The 14,255-nt window shown below is 42.4% G+C and overlaps 1 protein-coding gene across 2 annotated transcripts in view; it reads right to left on the bottom strand.

Moving 5' to 3' along the window:
• Positions 1-11,474, bottom strand: part of GABRR2 (gamma-aminobutyric acid type A receptor subunit rho2) — a 44,387-nt gene extending 32,913 nt beyond the window's left edge. Inside the window, exon 1 of one of the 2 annotated variants that reach the window (XM_077304519.1) lies at positions 11,134-11,474. In XM_077304519.1, coding sequence (XP_077160634.1) covers positions 11,134-11,351 — 218 coding nt within the window. In that variant the 5' untranslated portion in view covers positions 11,352-11,474. The remainder of the gene's footprint in view (positions 1-11,133) is intronic. The other variant, XM_077304510.1, reaches the window with a different exon arrangement.
• Positions 11,475-14,255: the final 2,781 nt, after the last annotated feature.

Genomic DNA, 14,255 nt, shown 5'->3' with positions numbered 1-14,255 from the left:
TGTTTGTGGGGTCATAAGCAGGTTTAAGTTTAGAAACTCAACAGCTCATGGGAACAGAATGCACCATTTTATGATGGATTCATCCCATGATCCTAGGTGGTATTCTAGTGAGTCTGATGCTTTGCCAAACAAGATATTGTAATAGATTAAAATGACTAGTACAACGTTCTGTTGGATTGCCATGGTTTCATTATACTATTTTATAGAATAAAAAGTAAATGTCCAGTGGGGCAGAGGTCTTGTAAAGTCCTTTATACTCAGTTCTCAATATGAGGTCTTTGAATGTGGCCTTGAGGAAAATTTTCCTGGCTGCAAGTGACATTCCCAATCCACAACAGAGTTCAATCTGCACACAGAAGAATTTATCTGATTGCTATAAATATGTTTCCATGGAAACAGAACTCCTTTCCAATTAATATATTTACAACTGTGGAGCAGAAGAGAAAATGAATCTTCCTGAATTTGGAAGCAATGGAAATTAATGCTGAAAAATAGCAGAGCAACCTCTTCATTTAAGAGTTAGCATAATGTCTATTCCGTTGAGGGAATTTAATTACAGTCCAAAAGAAGTCATGAGGTCAGCTAGCTAAGAAAAGAAGTCAGTTAGCTAAGAAAAAGAAAAGCACCCTAGTTTTCTAATCACAGCTAGAGGATTAGAATAAACTAAGATCCATGAGCCTTTTGCCCTGGCAGGAATATCTACAAAGTTGGAAATACCATTAATCCAGTCATCGACAAGAGAATGTAGAACAGAACCAAACCCACTTTTTCAGAGAAGTATTGGCTGGCAGAAAAAATTAGTGATGCAATGAGAACAGTTGAGAAGAGTGATGCAGAGAAATGACACCCAGCTAAATTGAAAATAGGAACAGGGTGTCTAAAACATCTCTGCTTAGAGGTTTTTTTCCTATAATAAATGGGAGGAACACAAGCTGCAACTTCAGTTCCACATATCTAGGGCTACGTCAGTGGTTCCCAAGCTGTGTGCCAGGCACACTAAAGCAGTGTGAGAGAATTGCTGGTGCACCTAGTAAAGAAGGTTCATTGAATAAAAGTTACTTATGAGACCTACATTATCCATTACTTATGAGACCTACATTATCCAGATGGGATCACTAGTCTGATCCAGCAGGTTGTACTGATCTATAAATCAGTCTCTATATATATCTAGCACCAATAGGACGGACAGACAGACAGAAAGTCCAAAATGGCCTATCCATGATTGCTAAACTTTACCATAACATCTGGAATTATTTAACCTATCGATCAAGGCTGGTGTATAAGACGACTGGGCGTATAAGACGACCCCCCAACATTTCCACTCAAAATATAGAGTTTATTATATACTCGACGTATAAGACAATCCCCTCTTCTGCACACCTTCCTCACACCAAATAAAACGTAAAAGAGCATCAGAAGGGGGGGGGGAGGAGAGAGAGAGAGAGCCATAAAAAAAAAGAAAGCAAGAAAGTATGCTTGGATTAGTGATTACCTCCCTCCCTCCCCCCTCTCTCTTTCTCACAAGTTGAGGCTGCTTTTGGTGGCGCCTCTATGGATTGAACTGAAACAGCTTCCTCTGCTTATTTAACTGCAAACAAAGAGGGAGCGAGCAAGCGAGGAAGCGAGCAGAGGGCTGAGCAAGGAGTAGCATTCCCTGCGCACCAAGCTTTCAGGCTCCAGCACCAGGCTGGCCGCGTTTGGTCTCTTCCTGAATGGGAGTGGCTTCAAAACACCAGAAACCGCAAAAGGGAGGGGGAGCAGAGGCTGGCACCTCCCCCCAGCATCCTCCTCCTTCTCCACTCCTTCGCCACTCGCTCGCCCGCCCGGCCCTTCGGGAGCTCTTTCTCGTTCTCCCCCTCCCACTATTCCAAAGGGCCTGCAAAAGGGAGCTCCTCCAACAGGAATTTGCCTGAGACCACAGGTCCCCCTCAGACATCCTCTGAATCAGTCTGACCTCACTAAGGACCTTATCTATATTCCTGTTCCTGTTATATTGTTGCTTAAGATCACTAAAATTGTGTTATTTAGAACCTCTGGTAGATTATTATTCTTGTTGTATTTGTTTTTGTTATATTTTAATTTGTTCCATGTATCTCCCCATGATGGTTTATGTAAACTGCCCTGAGCCATATGGAAGGGCGGTATAGAGATCAAATATATAAATAAAAGATAATCAGTATAGCAGGAAGCACAGTCATGTGAAAGGTGAGAGAATGTGGACAATTCTTGTAGCTGAAAATGGAAAGGAAAGGAGGAAGACTGGAAGATTCTTGGGGGAAGTTTCAGTAATTCAACACCTCTCCCTCCTAATTATTTTATCATGAGATCTACCAGATACTTCTCAAAGGCCAGTAGTCTGAGGTAATGTAATAGCAAGCTGCAAATGAATCTGAATATTCCCAGCTTCAAGTTCCTTCCATTCCTATGGTTCTAAGCCAGGCACATTCATGAAAGGTCAACAGCATACCCTCTATTTGCAAACAGATAGTTTCTCACTATGTCAACCAGTTGTTGGTTTGCATACTAAATTAGTAATGATTCTATACCAGATACACCATCTTTACTAATATATACCGAAGCTGTGAAGAATTGCAGTGTTTTGGAATGTAACACACTCTAAAACAATTGTCCCCAATCCCCGGTTCAGGACTGGTACCAGTTCGTGGATCAGTTGTACCAGGCCACGGCTCCTCCTCCCCCTCCCCGGCTGCTGCCTTGGGGACTGCCCTGCCACTCTGCTGCTGGCTCACCTTTGGTGCTCTCCAGCGGCCGCCATGGCTGGGGCTCCTCCTCGGTAAGGCACTGCGCAGCTGCTGATGGCGGCAGCACCCCCCAGTGGGCAGCGGGAAGTCAGGGGCGCCGGTGGGAAAACAAGTGGAGCGGGGGCTCAGGCGATGGCAACATCCCTCGGCAAAAGACTACCCCCCCCTGGCCTCAGTAAAATTGTCAAGCGTTGACCCATCCCCGGTGATAAAAAGGTTGGGAACCACTGCTATAAAACATACATGTGGTTTCTAAATGTTTAAAAGGCTAGTTATAAATATCTCAATGGTTTCCAAAGATCTGTGTGCCATCTGGCAATCTTCAGAGAAAACTTTGTGCATACTACTTCTTCCCTACACAATAAGGAGAAGTGTTTTTCTTATGCAATATAAAACAGTACAGCCCTTTTCATTTTACTAACATTAGAAGGGAAGGGAAGGAGGGCTTTATGAAGCTCCATACAGTGTAGAATGCTACCATTAATAGATTAACAGCTTGATAGATTAAAAACAGAGCTCCAATTAATCAGAGACTGCCATCTGGGCATGTCTAGTGCTGCTTACAAGGCCATGATTGATTCTCCAAATTGTCTCCTCCTTTGTCTCCCATTGTGGAATCTCCTTTCTCTACATATAGCCTGCTGGGTGACATTGAGCCAGTCACAGTTCTCTCAGAACCCTCTCAGTCCCACTTATCTAACCATGGGAAGGGAATATGATTATTATTTATTTATTTATTTATCATACTTCTATACCGCCCTCCCCAGAGGCTCAGGGCGGTTTACATCATAACAAAGAACAATACATAAAACAGTCTGTAGAACATGTATAATTGATAACTAATAATTGTAACCAATAACAGCACAATATAACAGTATAACAATATAGTAGTACTAACAGGTCCAGGGCTTATTGATGGAATTCTGAGGGGGAGGGTGGGGGGGGAGCAGGGGCCCTTTGGTCGCTGTTGATTACGTCTGGTCTCTGCCAAATGCCTGGTAGAAGAGCTCCTTTTTGCAGGCCCTGCGGCCACTTTTAGACTCCTTAGGGTAGAGAAAAGCAGAGTATAGAAACCCATTGTTCTTCTAACCATAGCTGACTCTTCTTAGTTTTCAGGATCTGTGAAATCAGGCTACAGACTGGGTTATCCAGGCCAAGGCAATTAATAATAGTAATATTGGGGGGGGGGGGAGAGAATGATTGAACAGTTGCATGGTTATCAGCTAAAATAGAAATGTATTCATATGCCTCATATTCCAACAGAGCAGCTCCATAGTTCAGTTATGCTGAGCTGATTTTATGATAGAGGCCACCCCCCCCCCCCCGGCCACTGGAGAGGGATGAGGAGCCTAAGGATGCCAGATCCAGGTTAAGAAACTTGGAGATTTGGGGAGGATAGGGACTGCAGCGGGGTACAATGCCATAGACTCCACCCTCCACCATATCCATTTTCTCCAGGGAACCTGATGTTTGCAGTCTGGAATGAGCTCTAATTCCAAGTCATCCCCAGATTCCATCTGGAGGCTGGCATCTCTATTTCATGAAGAAAATGCCCCCTTTTCTTTTGCTGCTGAAACAGGGTGGTACAAAAAGCCTTTTCAGAAGACAATTTCCACAAGCATATTTCCACTGCACATTATATTCACTTCTGAGTTTTTGCATCTTTGACACACGCATGGAAGCTGCTCACCATCACAATTATTTTGCAAAGGGTTTCTGGAAGGGGGGGATGCTTCATCTTTTAAAGTCTTGAGCAATGTATGCTCTGTGTAAGAGTGCTGCTGGCTCTTGTGCTGTTTAACTTTCCTGAGGCATACTGGCATAATGGACCACACGGGCCACTTAAGAGAAATTTTCTGACCTTTTCTGGCTGTAGGTGTGCATCAGTGGGGGGGAAAAATAGAAGGGTAGTGGTACTTGCTTGTATTGGGTTTCTGAACTGACTAATGGCCAGGCAGAAATGATTATTTGTAAAGTCGTTTTAGTCTTCCAGGACTTCACCCTGCCTGTGTGATTTTTGTATGTGAGAGACGTCTGGGTGAGAGAGTTGTTCTTGCTAGACACTGACCATTTCTGCACTGGGGATATTGCTTTGGTTTGCGTTTATAAAGGGTAGAATTTGTTGACCATTTCCGCACAGAAATTCCCCTTTTCAGGCTCAGACCTGAATTGCCCCCTCTCTTGCCTTGCAGGAAAGGAATCCCCAGAAATCCAGTTTTCAGTTTTTGAAGCAGGGTCTAAAAAGATCTATTTCGGGGTCTATTTCAGTGTGGAAATGCGTGCATTCGGGTTTTTGCAGTGCCCACCATTTGAGAGTTTAGGAGGGCCCCTTTCCTTGTCGCCAAGGAAATAGAAAGTAAAAAGCATGGGAACTGGAGACAGCTCTGGACCAGGAAACTGTGCATTCAAACCACTGCTCAGTCACTGGATGGCCTTGAAGAAGTCACTATCAAATAGGGTTACTGCAAGGATAAAAATCACTCATGTATGGCATCTTGAGCTCTTGAAGGAAAGTGGATGCAAAAACTACATAAAAGTTTCATATACTATATTGATAACCTGCTTTTCTTGCAGAGATTCCAGGGCAGCTCATAAAATGTACAATAAATGAGAAAAAGATTGTGTTGTCAACATTTGCCACTTCCCTTACACACCTGTGACCTACAACTTCAACAGAGTTTATTTCATTTATTTATAATTTAATTTATTATTGATCCTTTCTTTTTAGGGTAGAGTACACAGTGGAAATACAAATATAAAGTATTTACAGAACCATAAACAATAAATATAGTTAAAATGTAAACAGCTTAAAAACAATTGAATTATTGCCCATTCCATGGCATACATTGAAAAGGAAGGAGAGAGCTGGCAGATCATTCTCTCAGTCCATGAAGGTCTATACTGGGACCTTGACAGGGAACCCAGCATAGTTCAGCAGTGTTTTTAGTCCTAGCAAAACAGCTGTTTTACAAGCCCTGCGAAATCACTCAAGGTCTTGCAGGGCTCTGTTCTCATTTGGGAGAGTGTTACACCAATCTGATCTCCTTGGGGCTGGGAACCCCAAACAGATTTTGTTGGCTTTATTATTATTATTATTATTATTATTATTATTATTATTATTATTTACATTTGAGGGGCATACAGGGAAAGGCAGTCCCAGAGGTATGATGGTCCCAGACTGCTTTAAAATTCATTACCAGAACCCTGAATCCGACTCAGTCTCAGAAGAGCTAGGAGAGCACAGGTCATATATGTGCCCCCCACTGAGTCTCCATAAGGACTAGCACATGTGCATTTTGGACCAGATGGAGTTTCCAAAAAAGTCCCAAGGTAGCCCTACATAAAGTTTAGTTTAGTTTATTTGATTTATTGCCCGCCACTCCCTTATAGCTCATGGTGGGTTACAATAACTGTGTAAAACCCCATAAAACCCCCAATCAAAACCCCAATTAAAATCCTAGTATAAAATCACATAAACAGCTCACAAAAGATACACGGTGGAAAAGAAATATCCTCAAAACTCAGTTGTCCCAATATCTTAAAAAGGAGTGGGAGAAAGAAGGGTGCAGATGATTACTAGCAACTGTCACCTCCTGGATGCGGGCCATATAGACCTCCTTGTCCAAATTGACCTCAACCATAGACCTCGTGGAAGAGCTCCATTTTACAGGCCCTGCAGAATGTCAGAAGCTCCCGCAGGGCCTGCAGTTCTTCTGGGAGCTCATTCCACCAGGAGTGAGTTGCAATAAACCAATCTGGAGGTGACCGTTGCATGGATCATGGTGGCTAGGTTGGACATCGATAGGGAAAGGAGGTGTACCAAAATGACTGAAAATGGCTGGCACAGTGAAAAATCTGAATGTATGCATTTCCACACTGAACAGTCCCGAATTAGACCCCATTCAAGTAACATGAAAAGATGAAATCGAGTTTTCTGGGGATTCCTTTGCTGTGAAGCAAGTAAGGGGGCAATTCATGTCTGGGCCTGAAGAAGATAATTTCGGTGTGGAAATGGATGAAAAAGTTGACCCTTTAAAAATACAATCTGAATTATATTGCTAGTGCAGAAATGTTCCTTGTGCTAGTCTCTCTCTCTCTCAACATTACTGTGGTTGCTGTGGAGATACAATGGAGGCTGGGGAAAGATTGTGCAGTTCTCTGAGACTGTTGAAGAAGAGGCAAGATTAAAGCTCGGCATCTTCATCCCAACTATGAATCATGTAAACTTCTGCGCTGCCTACTTCATTTGTGCATTCTGGACAGCATCTAGCACAAATATTGAAGAGCAGTAACATCCCAAATTCTACCATCTTTAAACCACTCAAGGAGCGGTATACATATCTGTATGTGGGTGGAGAGTGGGCGGGACCAGCCCAGTTGAGGGCCCTCACCAAGACAGGCCAGAGTTCTAGCCAGTCAGGAGTTCCAGCCAGTCAGAAGGAGCAGGGTGGACACCTGTGTGCTGTGTACTGTGACTACCCCATGTGTATTAGGGCAGGGGGACAAGAAGGGAAATGATGTTGAATGCAGAACTGGGAGGAATTGGTTGCCATGTAATCTCCCCCTAAGAAGAGTCTCCAGTCTGATTTCCCCTTCACATATCTGAAGACATGGCTCTGGAAAGCTCATCTGTAACCACTATGCCAAAATTCCCAAAGGTCAGTCTTCTCCCATACTCAATAAACATTCCACACCACAGGTTCTTGACACCCATATCTCCATGCTCTCATTTGTCTCATTTGTCTCTATGCCACCACAACCTCCCACACAACACACACATGCCCTTACAGACTGGACAACTCCTCCCCTTCCTCTGCCCACTGCCAAGCACTAGCGCCCGTTGTATTCCTGGATACAACGGGCTTTGCCTCTAGTAACTTACAAAAGATTTATTCTAAATATCCTGCAACATTTCACACAGCAATACAGGGACATACTTGTGATGTCCAATAGCACATTAATGGAAGGCTCTGCAATGTGTTTACTATTTTATATTCATCGACTGTTCATTAACCTGCCCTCTACCATCTACCATTTAATGTTCTTTGACTAAAGATATAGTTGGACAATAAGGCCATTTCCGCACAAGGAAAATGTTCCTGGACAGCCTTGGCATGTTGATTGCATATTCAGCCCCTCCACATTACGTCGCCAACATCCTGAGGCCATCCTGAGATCGCAATTTGGCCATTTTAAAATCGCGATTTGGGGAATCCAGAAAACTGGATTTGCCACCTTAAATCATGTGAACCACCAGTGAGCAACCAGGGATAAGACCATATGGAGGGGGAAATGCTCCATAGTCTCAGCAGTGTTATCCTGTCCTCGCTCCCGCCTTTCCCTCCCCATTTCCTGCTTTAAGTAATTTATTTTGTATTTATTTTTAGAAAATGTTTGCGGTCCATGTTGCAGCAGGACTGCAAAGCTACATTATCCATGGTGAAATGAAATTTTCTTTAAAGTGTTCATGGTCTTCTTGGGATCAGGCAAGCAAAATACAGCCCCATTTGTGTTTTGTGGTGCATTTGTGCATTTGCCAGCAAGAAGCCACTCCATGCAGAAATGGCCTAATTGTTCTATAATTATAATATGCAATAGATCAAGATGTGCTTCAGCAACTATGGTGCTTTAGTATTCATGTGCAATAGTGACTCTTCAGTTCTGGAATTCTAAAAAATTACAATACTAGCAAGCTACACACACACCCCAAATTTTATCCAAGCAGGCCAAAAATGGGGTACAGGGGAATTGTGTAGCCTGTGATTTAGCAGAAAAAGACAATGAAAATGGCCATTGCTTCTGGTAAACAGAGATAGCTAGCTTATTATGAATACATTGCTATTTGACTACATGGTACTTGAACAATGTAGTCACATATAATGATCATTGTTTCAAAATAGCTCTTATTCAAATGTGTTGCATCCTGTTTGTTCAAACCAGCTGTGCTTAGCTTCTCCATACAGTCATACACTGTGTAGTTTAGTTTCATCATGACATACCTGGCCTGGGTAGCCCAGGCAAGCCTGATCCTGTCAGATCTAGGGAATTAAGCAGGGCCAACCCTGGCTAGTATTTGGAAGACACACCTCCAAAGATTTTGGCGGTAGTTTCTTCAAGGAGCATTAGGGGTCATGATATGGAAGTAGGCAATGGCAAACCTCCAAACATCTCTTGCCTGGCTCCCAGACAATCCTTGGATCTCCTGGCTATATACTACACACACCATAAGTTAAATAAATAAATCTTCATGCCCTCATTCACTCAATATATGATAGTATGGAGAAGTTAAGCACTGTAAATGATTATAGACTGCTGTACTATGTGTTATAATTTAGTAAGTATGCAACCATGTAAACTATACAGTTGGGTCTGTGTAGTGAATGAAGAAGCAATTGCTTAGATCCTTGTTTTGTTGCTTTTCCTGGAAAGGAAGTGCCCCTTTTATTCATGCCAAAGGTGTGACAGCCATTTTAAAATTATTAATGCAACTATGGCAAAATTGTAGTGCAATGCTTTTTCATCAGGGAGAAAGCCATATGAAAAATGTCACATTTGGATACAATTTTTGTGGATTTTTGTACATCTGAGAGGAACAGGCAGGAATCTGGGGGGGGGGGGGTTTCATTTCCATCAGTATTTGACTACAGTATTTTTTCCATGAATGGCAAAATGATACAAAGGATTGGTCCTTATAAACCTTAAATTGAGGAGTGTTAGGAGCTGGCCTGCAGTGTTTACTTACACTGAATTTAGGCAGATTATGAGTGGGTGTGCAGGAAGGGATGTGCCAGTGTTTGGCTCTTGTGGCCCTTCCTTGCATACCCAAGGAATTGCTAATCGCCACTGTGGGTGGATGCTGGAGATTTTTGGTGGGCAGGGATCACATGGGCATGAAATTGGGGTCACAATGCAGGTAGTTGTGAGTTCCTGCATTGTACAGTGGCTTGGGCTAGATGACCCTGGAGCTCCCTTCCAACTCTATGATTCTATGACACCCGTGTTCAGCTAAAGGACTTGGAGTAACTCTATAAAGGATTGAACTGTTAAAGCATAGAAAGTTTGATTCACAGATGTTATGCGGCCGGCAAAGTGAATTCTTTTGCTAAACTAGAGAATGTTAACTGTTCACTAACGATATTGGCCAAATAAAAGGTATCATATCATCCACTGTGTGGATCTTACTGAGGGAGACAATGGCAGCAATACTGCCATGTGCAAAACCTGAGAACAGTGTAGCAATAAAGCTAAATATCTACTCCCATTAAACAGTTTACGCAGCAGCCCTGCTCTGCTATGGATTTGCCTGGAATGCTTGTTTTGCCCCAGACGTGCAGTACATTAACAGCTCTTACATGAAAGATGTGTTCAGAGGGGCATGCTGAAGAACACATGCCTAATGAGTAGATGATGGCCAAAAGGTTTCCATTTGATGAGATGTGTTCACCCATATTTGTTTACAAGGCAAATGGTCATAAGATGCCACAGTCCCCTGGATGACATAACCAAGGGAGATAATACACTCAAACTCGCTTGGCAGTCTCGGAAGATTATCTTTTCTAACATTCACCATTCAGCCTGCCTCTGTGGCGCTAAATCTGATCAACTTTACTAAGACCTTTTAGCTCTTTAGTACATGTTTTCCATTCCTAATAGTCCAAAAATGAAGTGAAAGACTCCAACTTGCAACACCCCCAAAAATAACCCCCATAATGACAAGAGAATCTGGCAAACCGTATATGATTTCTCTTACCATACCAATGAATGCCTATCTAATAGGTAAATATGTCTGTCTGTCTATCTATCAGTCTAGATTTTAAAAACAGCTATAATTGAATTTTTTTTAATAGAAATGAGCCCCACTGAATTAAATAGTGGTTTTATGTGAGTAGGCATGAATATGTTTGGGCAGCTCACTTTTATTGTGCAACAGGAAAGGTATTTATAAATAGATTTTAGGTCCCTAGGTTTTATTCCATTTGCATTCCTTCAATCTACAAAGGAATGCAGACCAGACCCACCAAATAAACTGGCACCATTTCAGAGTAATTGCACAGTGGATAATGCTTTTGTCTTCAACATTTATGCCCAAGATTCTATTGATTGCTCTGTTTATCTCTGAAAATGCTTACAAATGTGATCCATTGCAACAGCTCTCAAAGAATAAAGGAAGTGATTTAGGATTAACTCAGGGAAACTTCCACCCTGCCTCTTTCTCACACTGAGAAATATGATGCATGCCCTTTTTAAAGACACCTGGCAGTGCTTAAATTCAGAGCACCCATAGATCTGTACACATTATTTTCCCAGTGAAAATATATAATGAAAACATGGAAACAGAGATCATTTAACTTCATTACAGTTCCTTCCTTACCTTGTCTTCTGCACCTCTATCTGCCCTGTCCATCTCTTCCTCCTGTGCTTTTTGCTCTCCCCAAGAAGGACCAAGCAAAACATCAATAAAAGAAGCTTTACAATATAAGGCATTCTGTGGGAACAGCTGGTCCACCTTCCTTCTCTCCAGTAAACTCCTGCAAAGCAAGTACACCCTGCTTTAAACATTGAATCCGATGTGCCTCCAGGGCCATGCATTTGCTAGAGTGCTCATTGTTAGAAAACACTGCTTTTCTGATTTAATATTTTAAACCAGCTTTCCAGGGCTTCCCACTCAAAGCTTTCTCTCTCATCACAGCGATTGGCCATTACTTGCGAAGAAGTTAGTCCTGTCTGACAACATTTCCTCAGGGTCCTAGAGTGGTTTGGTTACAGAACAGCTACAGCTACAAATAAAAAGATTTCAGCTCCATCTGCCAGGTTTCTGCTTGAACCACTAATCTCAGAACTGAGCAATCCTGCCAGACTCTATGTTACAGAGTCTGGATATTTGTTGTGCTATTGGACAAAGCATTGTGTGTGTATATATATATATACTTACAATGTTTTTTTATTCTACCTGTCCTTCAAGGAGCTCATTTTTTCCCCAAGCTACAAGGGCAGTGGGGAGCCACTATTTGCCCTGCTGGGGTACCTATATCTGTAATGGTATGTTTCCCCAGTGGCACAAATAACAGCTACCTAGGATCATTAGAAAGAGCCTCTTGTGGCGCAGAGTGGTAAGGCACCAACATGCTGTGTGAAGCTGTCTGTCCATGAGGTTGGGAGTTCGATCCCAGCAGCCAGCTCAAGGTTGACTCAGCCTTCCATCCTTCCGAGGTAGGTAAAATGAGTCCCCAGCTTGCTGCTGGGGGGTAAACGGTAATGACTGGGGAAGGCACTGGCAAACCACCCTGTATTGAGTCTGCCATGAAAACGCTGGAGGGCGTCACCCCAAGGGTCAGACATGACTCAGTGCTTCCACAGGGGATACCTTTACCTTTACGATCATTAGAAAAATGCATGCAGAAAGATTTAAGCTTCACTCGAGGCATAGTCTTGAATCATATCAGGATCTGACATGCTGATAACTGAACTAACAAATTGTGGGAGCTCTGATCATATAAGTCCAGCATGTTATCTAGTTTGGGCCAGTTTTATGACAAGTAGTGATTTGAACCCAATTGATCCCAGTTCTGGTCAAACATACTAACTACTACACTGGTACATGCTTTTATTCAACACAAGCTGCATGCACATTTGCTGTAGTCTCATGGTAAAATTTTTGAAGCCCTCATAACTCAGGCCCTCATAACTCAGGCACCCAGGCTGTTCATCATCAGGTAGGTGCAAGGCCAATTCTCCTGGTGGCTCTAGGAGAGGGTTGAGTGAGTCCTCTGGATCAGTGCCCTCTGGCACCAAAGAGTTGGTGGGTGCAGCAGGAGAGGGCATGACAGTTTATTCCACACTTTGTAAGAAAATATAACTTTAAAACATTAACTTTTTAATTGGTTGCATCTGCCATGAAACATATAATGAAGCTATAACATCCTCAGCTCCAAGAAAGGCTTTGTCCTCAAAAGAAGCTATTTGGGTGTGGGTAGGATTGCTGGTCATTTGTTATTTTTTATATGTTTGAAAGTATGTTGTGCTTATATAATTATTGTTTGATCTAGGAATGTCCTGATTTAATGTTCTGTATATCATCCTGGCAACTAAGATTGGATATCAGTCCTGATGAAGATTCATTGAAAACTGCTAGTATTTTGATACTTAAATCCAGAGACTGGAGCTATAAACTAACAAGACAGATCTTCCTACAAAGATGTAAAAATTCCAGGTTTGCAGAAAACTGTGAATTGTAAAAAAGTACATCATGGAATTAGAACACCACCAAAATATCTAATAATCTGAACATTTAAAAAAGGACCTCTTAGTAGCCATAGTGGGGAGTTGCTAGGCTACCTCAACAATATTGTAAACCTTCAAACTTTAATTTCTGTCAATAAAAGGAAGATGTATTTCCTATGGTATTTTGACCTCTCAGTTTACCCCTGCCTTCTGCCCAGAAGCGGGGACACAGTAGGGCTTGGCCCTGATTAGAAATCTTTGAGAACTTGCTACCATGCAATTTTACCCAGGTTGTCCCTTCCAACTCTATTATTCTATAATTATATGGTGTGTCTCACCCAGATGCAATAATTGATTACTGGATGATCAAATGACAAACAGCTTGCCTGGGCCCAGTGGCAGCTTCCACACAACCTGCCAGATTTGGCTGGGCCTGGCAGCATCCATCACACAGCTCATCTGAACAGTAGACTAACACATGACTTCAGCAACTTGGGAAGACTTTTCCCAGGGAATGGCTGCCAGGGGGAGAGAAAGCTGACAGCTAGTATGGTGTAGTGCTTAGAGCAGCCTATCTCAATTTTTTTACCATTGAGAACCACCTGAAACATTGTTGAGGCTTCACAAAACCCCTGAAGTTGTGCAATCATGCAGAATATGCATGGGAAGCATAGGTATATACCTGTCTACCTCTGGCCACTCCCCTTCCTACCTCCTACAGCCCCATCACTGGCCATTTTGGGAGGAGGTGGGTAGGTTGACATGACCATATGTGGTCGTATCACCCAATATTTCCATCCATTCAGGAGCCCTTCCAGGACCTTCAAGAAACCCCACGGTTTCCTGAAACCCTGATCAAGTTTGACCTGGGAGATGCAGATTCAAATCCCTACCCTGTCATGGAAGCTTGCTGGCTGAACTTGAGTAACTCATTCTCAGCGTAGTCTACCTCACAGGATTTGTGAGGATACATCACAGCATTGCCTTAGCCACTACCCTACAGTTCTCAGACACATAAATATGTCTTGCGCACAAAGAACCTTAAGTGGTGAGATAAAAGGCCATATTTATTAAACTTTTAAATTGACATCAAATATACTTTAGGCCATCTTGCTGGACATCCAGATAAAAAAAGATTGTTCTGCTCAAACAGAATGCTGTATATAGCAAGATAGCTTAGCTTAACAAGGTTTGAATAATCACAAGGTTGTTTGAGATTATTTTCCTGTTATGATGTTGTCCTGAACACACCTTAAAAAAAAACATAATTTA

This window comes from Paroedura picta, chromosome 1 (assembly GCF_049243985.1).
Source record: "Paroedura picta isolate Pp20150507F chromosome 1, Ppicta_v3.0, whole genome shotgun sequence".
Lineage (NCBI taxonomy): Eukaryota > Metazoa > Chordata > Lepidosauria > Squamata > Gekkonidae > Paroedura > Paroedura picta.
Note: the sequence above shows the minus strand (reverse complement) of the source record. Positions and strands in the feature narration are given on the sequence as shown.